This window comes from Physella acuta, unplaced genomic scaffold (assembly GCF_028476545.2).
Source record: "Physella acuta isolate Inbredline_101_S28 unplaced genomic scaffold, ASM2847654v3 ptg000117l, whole genome shotgun sequence".
Lineage (NCBI taxonomy): Eukaryota > Metazoa > Mollusca > Gastropoda > Physidae > Physella > Physella acuta.
In genome coordinates, this window is record NW_026731637.1 from 187,501 (window position 1) to 197,669 (window position 10,169).

A 10,169-nucleotide genomic window follows, 5' to 3' on the forward strand; every position below is an offset into this window, starting at 1 on the left:
TTCAGTCTGAAATAGACAGAATACAATGTCAGAAATCTTGTGAAACTTTTTAGCGACTAAACTTTGGGGCCATCCATAAACCATTTTTAAAAAGGTTTTTGTCACCTCCCCCTCCCCGTCGTCACACATCGTCACAAAAATCGCCAAACCCTCCCACCCCAAAACGACGTGATACATCAACCTAAACACCTCCCCCCACCCCTCCCCATTAATATTTCAGTTCCTGGTTTTTTAAAACATCGATTTATTTCTAAAATATTTTCTTTGCTGTGTTAACGTGTAACATATTAATCAATTCAAATTACAATAATATACAAAAACAGTCTCTTAAAAATGTGAAATAACGGTTAAAATTCAGTTTCTAACATTACTTTTAGTGAACTACTTTACTATTTTAGGGATGTAAACGTTTCTTTTATATTTAGTGCTTTTAAAAACTTGTTATTTTTATTATAAAATCTTTATACATGTACTATTTTTTTAGAAATAAGGTAAGTATTTTAATGGTTTGTTGTTATAGTAGTAGCTGATGACTCTTTCTAAAACCATGCCATAAACATATTCTCAATGTTTTGTTTTATATAGCTGTTTGCTACAGCTAGAAGCATTCCATTTAAATATTTTAGTGTTTTATTTTTACTTTCTCTTGTAATCGTGCAAAAAAAAAAATCCAGATTTTTGCAAATCTCGACGTTTTACAGCTCACTGAGTCGGAAAAACATAGTTTTGCAATCTTGTCCGTATGTCTGTGTGTTTATCCCGAGTTGCCATCCCCTGTTGTTTCCTGTAAGAATATTCCAGAAATTTTAGGGGAGATCACTCTCGGTTTATTTATTTCTCCAACCAATAGACCTTCCTACAGCCATTCCATTTCAATATTTTAATATTGTATATTTATATTTCTCCAGCCAGTAGACCCTGCGACAGCCATGACATGAACCTGACGGATCTAGGACTCAGCAATGTCATGAACCTGACCAACCTAGCAGCCGGCCATGTCATGAACCTGACCAACCTAGCAGCCGGTGATGTCATGAACCTGACGACAGCCCAGCCTGTCCAGCTGATGACAGCCCTGCTGCCCAGCTGTGTCAAGGTCATCAACAGCGTCCAGAAAGAGGTCAGGCACAGCGGGAAAGCCCGGAGAGAAAACACGGACGCCGAGTCGGATTTTGGTGCTCTGGTGTACATTGTGGTTGTCTTGGTCTTCTACTCGACAGGTTGGTTATGGGGTTGTCAGTAGAAGGGTTGGTGTCTAGGGTTGTCAGAAGACGGGTTGGTGTCTGGGGTTGTCAGAAGACGGGTTGGTTATGGGGTTGTCACTGGAAGTGTTGGTGTCTAAGGTAGTCAATAAACGGTTGGTCCTGGGGTTGTCAGTAGAAGGGTTGGTGTCTGGGTTGTCTCTAGACGGGTTGGTTTCCGGGGTTGTCACTAGAATGGTTGGTGTCTGGGGTTGTCACTAGAAGGGTTGGTGTCTGGGGTTGTCACTAGAAGGGTTGGTGTCTGGGGTTGTCTCTAGAAGGGTTGGTGTCTGGGGTTGTCTCTGGATGGGTTGGTGTCTGGGGTTGTCACTAGAAAGGTTAGTGTATGGGGTTGTCACTGGAAGTGTTGATGTCTAAGGTAGTCAATAAACGGGTTGGTCCTGGGGTTGTCACTAAAAGGGTTGGTGTCTGGGGTTGTCACTGGAAGTGTTGATGTCTAAGGTAGTCAATAAACGGGTTGGTCCTGGGGTTGTCACTAAAAGGGTTGGTGTCTGGGGTTGTCACTAGAAAGGTTAGCGTCTGGGGTTGTCACTAGAAGGGTTGGTGTCGGGTTTTCACTAGAAGGGCTGGTGTCTAACGTTGTCAATAAACGGGTTGTTTTCAGGATTTGTCACTAGAAGGGTTTGTGTTAGAGGTTGTCACTGGGGTTGTCACAAGACGAGTTGGTGTCTGGGGCTGTCTCTAGAAGGGTTGGTGTCTGGGGTTGTCACTCAACGGGTTGGTATCTGGGGTTGTCACTAGACATGTTGGTATCTGGGTTTGTCACTCGGCGGGTTGGTGTCTGGGATTCTCTCACAGGCTGTCACCGGGTTGTTATCGACTGCTTGCCAACAGATTAGAGAGAGTATTGTAAACAGCACATAAAGAATGCATGCAGTGCCACCACCAGTGCCTGCCAGCAGTTTGTGATAGCATCGATTATGTCCGGAGTTTTTGTAAGACTTCAGCCTGTTTTATTTTTCTAAATTTGCATCCATAGCCTTTGTTCTTCAAAAAACAAACAACGTGGCTGGTTAATTGATTTTTGGAGTTTTCCCTCCTAGATGGGTAGGCTAGTTGTATGAACTATCGAGCCTTATTTGCCCGGGGGTTCGAACTCGGCACTTTTCAGTTGACTCAAAAACAATGCTCTTTAACTAGGTGTTACCTGCCTTAACTCGACCACCTCCCTCCCCAGGTGTGATGGTCATGATTGTCCGCTACCTGAAGACGGAGAAGAAAGAACTGGAGGAGGAGGCGGCGCTGGAGAACTTCTTCAAGTACATGCCGGACAGGAAACAGGAGCAGGAGCACCGGGTCAACCGGGTGGCCATCCACGCCTTCCACACCCTCACCTCCATCTCATACGACGAGGACGAGGTGCAGGAGATGGACCGGAAGTCCGAGTGTCCAACGCCGGAACCGCTCGTCTTCTCCTGACACACCCCCCTCCCACAGATAATGAGGGTTGATTATGTTAATTAATGATGTTGTGTATATGAATGTCTATCCAAAGAATTTAAAAGTGAAAATTTGTTTGGAATTTACATTTAAATGAAGACAATATCCTAGAAGTCTGTGAATACGTGGTGTTAGTCAAGATCACGTGATACTCTCGTGACCCGGATGTTTACAAAACGTGTACATTTCTGATTGGACGAACTTCTGTTCTAGTGATGTGTAAATAGTGTACAGAGGAGTGACGTCATGAACCACGTGAACAACTAAATTTGAGACTTGGCTTCAAACGTTTTTTCAAAGTTTTTTTTTTAACAATCCTTTGTTTGCTTCTTCTGATGCTTACATAAGTGTAAGATACAAATTTGATACATATTTACGACTGTCCGACAGGAATTGACACACATTCCGACACAATTCCGACAGAAAATGACCCACATTCCCTTACACATTAAAGACGTCTAACGAAAAATGACCCACATTCCCTTACACATTTCGTCTGGCCGTCAAAACCTCGCGTCAACTTTTTAATAAACTTGTCAAATTTATTTATTTTTTTCACTGGCCTCATCTCATACGCCTGACTTGGCTGCTTTTTTTTTCATTTCTCCTGCCGCGATTGTTTACTTTGTGTCACGTGGTGGGTATCGATCCAGTGAACTCACCCAAGCGTGACCTGGCCGGAAGTGAGCTCAATAAGAAGCCGCGTAGATGCAATTGTTTCAGCCCGACCGAGGAATCGCATAACGGCCGAATGACGTCATATTTGCCAGGGAAAATGGCGGCTCTAATTGTGAGAGAAAAAAAAGTTTTGATATTTTATTTTTTTTAATGGCTATTGATTCTCTTGACGGGAGGCTTTTTGAGATCTTGACAACTGCCAAATTGATCGTAAAAATAGATTGATTCGGTGGGTGTGGGGAAAGTTGCCGGAAGAGCCACAGGAAACGGGTGGGGGGCGGTGGTTGGGATAGTGTTGGAACAGATTCTATAGCGTTAGGTGCCAGGGTATCAGGATTGTGTTAGGTGGCAAGGTGTCAGGATTGTGTTAGGTGGCAAGGTGTCAGGATTGTGTTAGGTGGCAAGGTGTCAGGATTGTGTTAGGTGGCAAGGTGTCAGGATTGTGTTAGATGCCAAGGTGTCAGGATTGTGTTAGGTGGCAAGGTATCAGGATTGTGTTAGGTGGCAAGGTGTCAGGATTGTGTTAGATGCCAAGGTGTCAGGATTGTGTTAGGTGGCAAGGTGTCAGGATTGTGTTAGGTGGCAAGGTGTCAGGATTGTGTTAGGTGCCAGGATTGTGTTAGGTGCCAGGGTGTCAGGATTGTGTTAGGTGGCAAGGTGTCAGGATTGTGTTAGGTGGCAAGGTGTCAGGATTGTGTTAGATGCCACGGTGTCAGGATTGTGTTAGGTGCCAAGGTGTCAGGATTGTGTTAGGTGGCAAGGTGTCAGGATTGTGTTAGGTGGCAAGGTGTCAGGATTGTGTTAGATGCCAAGGTGTCAGGATTGTATTAGGTGGCAAGGTATCAGGATTGTGTTAGGTGGCAAGGTGTCAGGATTGTGTTAGATGCCAAGGTGTCAGGATTGTGTTAGGTGGCAAGGTGTCAGGATTGTGTTAGGTGGCAAGGTGTCAGGATTGTGTTAGGTGCCAGGATTGTGTTAGGTGCCAGGGTGTCAGGATTGTGTTAGGTGGCAAGGTGTCAGGATTGTGTTAGGTGGCAAGGTGTCAGGATTGTGTTAGGTGGCAAGGTGTCAGGATTGTGTTAGGTGGCAAGGTGTCAGGATTGTGTTAGGTGCCAGGGTATCAGGATTGTGTTAGGTGGCAAGGTGTCAGGATTGTGTTAGGTGGCAAGGTGTCAGGATTGTGTTAGGTGGCAAGGTGTCAGGATTGTGTTAGGTGGCAAGGTGTCAGGATTGTGTTAGGTGGCAAGGTATCAGGATTGTGTTAGGTGGCAGGATTGTGTTAGGTGGCAGGATTGTGTTAGGTGGCAAGGTGTCAGGATTGTGTTAGGTGGCAAGGTGTCAGGATTGTGTTAGGTGGCAAGGTGTCAGGATTGTGTTAGATGCCAAGGTGTCAGGATTGTGTTAGATGCCAAGGTGTCAGGATTGTGTTAGGTGGCAAGGTGTCAGGATTGTGTTAGATGCCAAGGTGTCAGGATTGTGTTAGGTGGCAAGGTGTCAGGATTGTGTTAGGTGGCAAGGTGTCAGGATTGTGTTAGGTGCCAAGGTGTCAAGATTGTGTAAGGTGGCAATGTGTCAGGATTGTGTGATCCACTTTGAGACAATGATAGAGATTATATTGTCGTGACACCAACATTACAGTGGGTTGAAATAGCGACTGAATATTGCGACCTTTACCTTATCCCTCATGAGGCACATTGTTGTGACCTTCACCTTCAAGTGATGTTATATGACCTTGATCCCTACCGTGATGTTATTGTGGGGTTTGTGTTATGCTATTCACCCACACCTCATCTGTTGATGATGTGGTCACCCACACCTCATCTATTGATGCTGTGGTCACCCACACCTCATCTATTGATGCTGTGGTCACCCACACCTCATCTGTTGATGCTGTGGTCACCCACACCTCATCTGTTGATGATGTGGTCACCCACACCTCATCTATTGATGATGTGGTCACCCACACCTCATCTATTGATGCTGTGGTCACCCACACATCATCTATTGTTCCTGTGCTCACCTAACCACCTGTCTCTATCTGACCTATTGTTTTAACCTTTAGCCAGCCCTGACACAGGCAGCATTGACACCAGTACTGACAGTGACTTCTACTTCGACTGGCCGTGTCATGATTACCCTGGCTACCCCACCCGCGGGGTTTCTTTCAGATATTTTCTCCGGAGATGGGGGTAGGGGCACTCTTAACTTCCTGAAAGGTCGACACTTGCTAAAGTATTTTTTTTTCTATTTTGTCAGGGTGGGAGGAAGAGTAGACGGACCTGCATTGTCTCCCTTCCATCTGAGAGATGCCCCAAAGAAACACTGCCCACTCACTCTGAAAACATTCTTTCAACTATACTTTGTTTATCTTACGCGTTGATTGAAAACATTTGTTGACTCTGTACTTTCTATAAAAAAAAAATTAATGCTGTTCTGGTAACTATAATATCTGCTATTTTGGATTTCAATGAGAGTTTAATCTTTTATAATCATTATTATCTGTTCAATTTAATATGGCGTATCATAGTAAGCTAGCTAGACTATAAATACACGCCCTATATTTCTAGTGGAGAGACATGTTCGGCTCACGCAAGTTCTTCACTTGTATCAATACACCGTCCGGAACTTCTTTTCAGGTTCGTTAACCCTGTCTAATACAGTGCGAGTAACTCACATTGATTTCTGTAGCTTTAGTTAATCAATTTTAATTATGGATTTGGTTAACTAAGCTTGTCAAAAATGATTAATTAACTCGTTTTATGTAAATTTTATTACATGCATCATTATGTTCCACAATTTCTAATTAATGTTCCCATAAACTTGGTTTTTATATTTATTATTGTGAAGTTTTTTTTTTTTTTATATATAACTTTTTTTCTATAAGCATTGTTAATTCGAACTAATTTAATAAAACAAAACATGCATATTATTGATCAGTGTTTCACTTGTATGCTATCCATGTATGTTAGGCTTGATGTTGTATGGCAGCTATTGCCTAATTCTACAACTCAGACGTCAAGGCAGAACCTCGGCAAATATTGGGCAATAGGCAAGGAGGTTATAATGGCCAGATTACAAAATAAATAACAAAATAGCTCCGCATAATGTTTATCCGTTAGCCATACATACATATCTTCTACGTGATAAATTAATGATATCGATACTTTGGTTTTTGTTTGAGGCTTACGATACTTTATATCAATATCACGTATTGAATGTATGGATTCGGCTTAATGTGTCACCACGAGTTTGAAAAATACAAAGTTTAACAAACAAAAACGCAAAATATTTAACGAAAACACGTTGAATGAAAGACTTTTTATTTTTAAATAAATAACTCTTTACATTTAGATTATTAACCAACTGACTCTTATTTCATTTTCACGATACAAAAATACAAATAATAATTTGTTCTACTTTTTAACCATTAATTTGGTAGAGTTAAAGGGAGGTAACAAAGATAATTCGGAAACCTGAACAGAGTTATCTTAAAGTCTTTTACTTCGAAAAAAAACTATAAAGAGTTCGCTTTATTTCGCTGTTTTCTCTAATCTTTTCCGTGTTTACATTTCTCCTGGCAGTCCAGCATCTTCTGCATGCACCTGGCGCCAAAGGGAGGACCAAACATCATGGGCAGGCCGGTGATGAGCATGCAGTCCTCGACCTTCCTGCAGTCTTCCAGACACTCGGCGTCAGTCTCGTGCAGGCCGGCCGTCAGCAGCAGACAGCCCAGGACCAGGACACGCAGCATGGCTTGACCTTGACCTTCAGAAGAAAAGTTTACCCTTTACAGTGTGACTTTCAATGTAACCTTTTATAGTGTGACCTTCAACGTTAACATTTTACAGTGTGACCTTCAACGTTAACATTTTACAGTGTGACATTCAATGTTAACATTTTAGAGTGTGAACTTCAATGTTAATATTTTACAGTTTGACTTTCAATGTTAACCTTTTACATTTACCTTCAATGTTAACATTTTACAGTGTGACCTACAACGTTAACATTTTACAGTGTGACCTTCGACGTTGCCCTTTTACAGTGTGACATTTTATGTTAACATTTTACAGTTTCACCTTCAATGTTAGCATTTTACAGTGTGACATTCAATGTTAACCTTTTACAATGACTTTCAACGTTATCATTTTACAGTGTGACCTTCAACGTTAATCTTTTACAGTGTGACCTTCAATGTCGAATTTCTAGACTGTGACCTTCAATGTTAAACTTTACAGTGACCTTCAAAAGATAACATTTTACACCAACAAAAACCTTAACCCTTTACCGCCTGTAACAATCTATGTCGTAAAATGACAAGACGATACCGGTGATTGTTTTCCTATAGGTCCGACTATTCAAACTTTCATCGCGGGAATTTATTTTCTTAGTTACATTAATCAGCTCATTACAAACAAGTTGTTAAAATATTCTCACTATATCAGACAATCTGTTTTAAACATTGACACGAAAATAGACTTTTTTTTTAATATAGACACGATAATAGACAACCTGTTTAAAACATTGACACGAAAATAGACATTTTTTTTAAATATAGACACGATAATAGACAACCTGTTTAAAACATTGACACTATAATAGATATTTTTTAATATACACTCGAAAATAGACAGTTTTTTTTTTAAATATAGACACGACAAAAGACATTTTGTTTAAAATCAGGTAAAACAGCAGGCAGACAAGCTAAAATATTGACACAATCACTCTCAGAGTCAACTCTGCTTGTGTCAACAAAATTAAATATAGACAGGTGTCAAACTTCAACAAATGTTGACAAGTCTCAATAGGCCAGTCCAGAATTATCGAAAAAATATCCGAATCCAACACACACTATCACAACTGATCCAACACTGTGTCCGAATCATGTACTGTTGCGTCAGTTGTTGCAGGAGTAGAAGCAGGTCCTAACGCTGTGATAACAATCGTCCTCTGGTATGTGAGCCATGCTGGGCCCGTACGCCCCGGGCCAGCCGTCCCCCTCCAGGGTCGGGCAGTGGGCGTTGAGCCGCAGGCAGTTCTCCTTGCAGTCCTCGTTACCTGCGACCCTGCACAACAGCAGGCCTAGGATGATCACCTTGAACTTCATGGCGGGCACGCGCTCACGTGACGTCAGGCCTCGTTCTGGTACCATGGACCTTCCTGCCGAGACCAAACCAGGACGCCATGATTACTAGCGAAGGCTAAATGTAAACCCATTTCAACATCAATTTGTACGAAACTAAATAAAACAATCATCCACAGTTCAGCTGATTAAAATCATTCAGAAAACCATAATAACAAGCGGTGCTAAATATAGATTCACTTTAACACCAATATATACGAAACTAAACACAAACAGTCACTTAATGATGAAGTAAACAGAAATGTTATGATTACAACAAGGATTAATTTCATTCTTATTTTTACACAAACTTGTACAAAACTAAACCATAGATTAAAAATACACATTTTGTCCTCATTTTATCAAAGATTATCCTAAATAAATTTATAATATAATTATTTATGTATTTTATGTATTACTGATTATAAAACACATTATGTTTTTATAGTTGAAGGAACAGTGATCTTTCTAAAGTTATAAATCGAAATAAAACAATATAAAAACTTTTGAAGCATACACTTAAAATACAGAAACTAAACATTGGCAGTGTTAATTATTACCAGAACACACAAATAATAATTTGAACTCTTTAGCTAAAAACAGTACGTTAGGAAATTCGTTGGAAATTAATTAAACATAAATTTTAAACCCAGAAATTGTTGTTGTTTTCGTGTAATTGATGTATTTTCCCCTAGCAGTCATTATGTGATCTAAAGGTGTATTGCTCTCTTTCGTCCTATTTTGTTTAAAGGAAAACATTGGTCTAGACGACATTGGTTGTGTTGTTACTTTGAGCAGCTCTTCACTAAACTGTCTTCACTAATCCGAGTAACATCAGATCTTAATCTTGTCGACTTGCTCTCTTGTTTATAAAGTAGGATTGTTCTAGCTCTAGGTGCTTATGGTATTAAAGTTTAAAGTTCACAACGACAAATGATATTTCGCCATCTGGTCTTCGATTTGATTAAAAAAAAATCTAAAGATAATTAAAATTAATTCGGTTAAAATTTTTAACTTTTGGTGCAATGTTCATTTGAGTTTTTAACATTTTATGCTAGATATCTGCAAACACTAAACATTTTGTGTAAAAATCTTGATGCAAATTTTGTATTGAACTTTGGCAAAAGAGTCAGTATATGCTGAACTTGAAACATTTTGCCCTATGTTGTGATAAAAACAAAATCAAATAAAATGTAAACACTCACCTTTAGAATCTGTATCAAAAGATGAAATGTTAAAACTCGTGTGTTCAGATCTCCAGACAATGTTCAACTGACAAAAATCTCCTCACCCCCGGGGAAGTTGGGTGTGGCTAATTACCCAGCATTCCCTGGTGCAAGTTGGAGAAGCAGACGTTCAGCCAATGGCGGGCAGACGAGAGCTGAGGATCAATGGACGCCAGAGTCTTTTTCAGGAAACTTCGGCGCTAATTGTTTCGTCAATCTTTGTCTTACGAAATGGCACCACATCAAAGGCGTCGACCAAAGCCACGTGCAAGGTGGGGAAGGCGAGGGCGTATTTTCGCGCCTAATTTCATTTACAATGAAAGCTTGTGAAGCTATTATAAAATTTTATTACTCTGATTATTTTATTTTTTGTGTGTTAAATTTAATTGTCTGAAATAGGTAATCGATTATTCTTTTGATGAGTGTTGCGATACCGATTTAAAA

The 10,169-nt window shown here is 40.5% G+C and overlaps 1 protein-coding gene and 1 long non-coding RNA gene across 2 annotated transcripts; one reads left to right on the forward strand and one right to left on the reverse strand.

The window, feature by feature from the left end:
* The first annotated feature begins 922 nt into the window (after positions 1 to 922).
* LOC131934741 (uncharacterized) lies at positions 923 to 2,689 on the forward strand. Its single transcript, XM_059290850.1, has 2 exons — positions 923 to 1,220; positions 2,440 to 2,689. The coding sequence occupies exons 1-2, from the start codon at positions 935 to 937 to the stop codon at positions 2,679 to 2,681; spliced, it is 528 nt and encodes a 175-aa protein (XP_059146833.1). The 5' UTR covers positions 923 to 934; the 3' UTR covers positions 2,682 to 2,689.
* Positions 2,690 to 6,683: 3,994 nt separating this feature from the next.
* LOC131934775 (uncharacterized) lies at positions 6,684 to 9,870 on the reverse strand. Its single transcript, XR_009385837.1, has 2 exons — positions 9,705 to 9,870; positions 6,684 to 7,145 (listed from the first exon to the last, which is right to left on the reverse strand). It is a non-coding gene; the product is annotated as an uncharacterized LOC131934775 (long non-coding RNA).
* Positions 9,871 to 10,169: the final 299 nt, after the last annotated feature.

What these genes read in the sequence shown, in the direction of transcription:
- LOC131934741 (XM_059290850.1), top strand. Translation starts at nt 935, where the DNA reads ATGAACCTGACGGATCTAGGACTCAGCAATGTCATGAACCTGACCAAC. An exon ending in CTTGGTCTTCTACTCGACAG is followed by an intron (nt 1,221 to 2,439) that starts GTTGGTTATGGG and finishes CTCCCTCCCCAG; the next exon opens with GTGTGATGGTCATGATTGTC.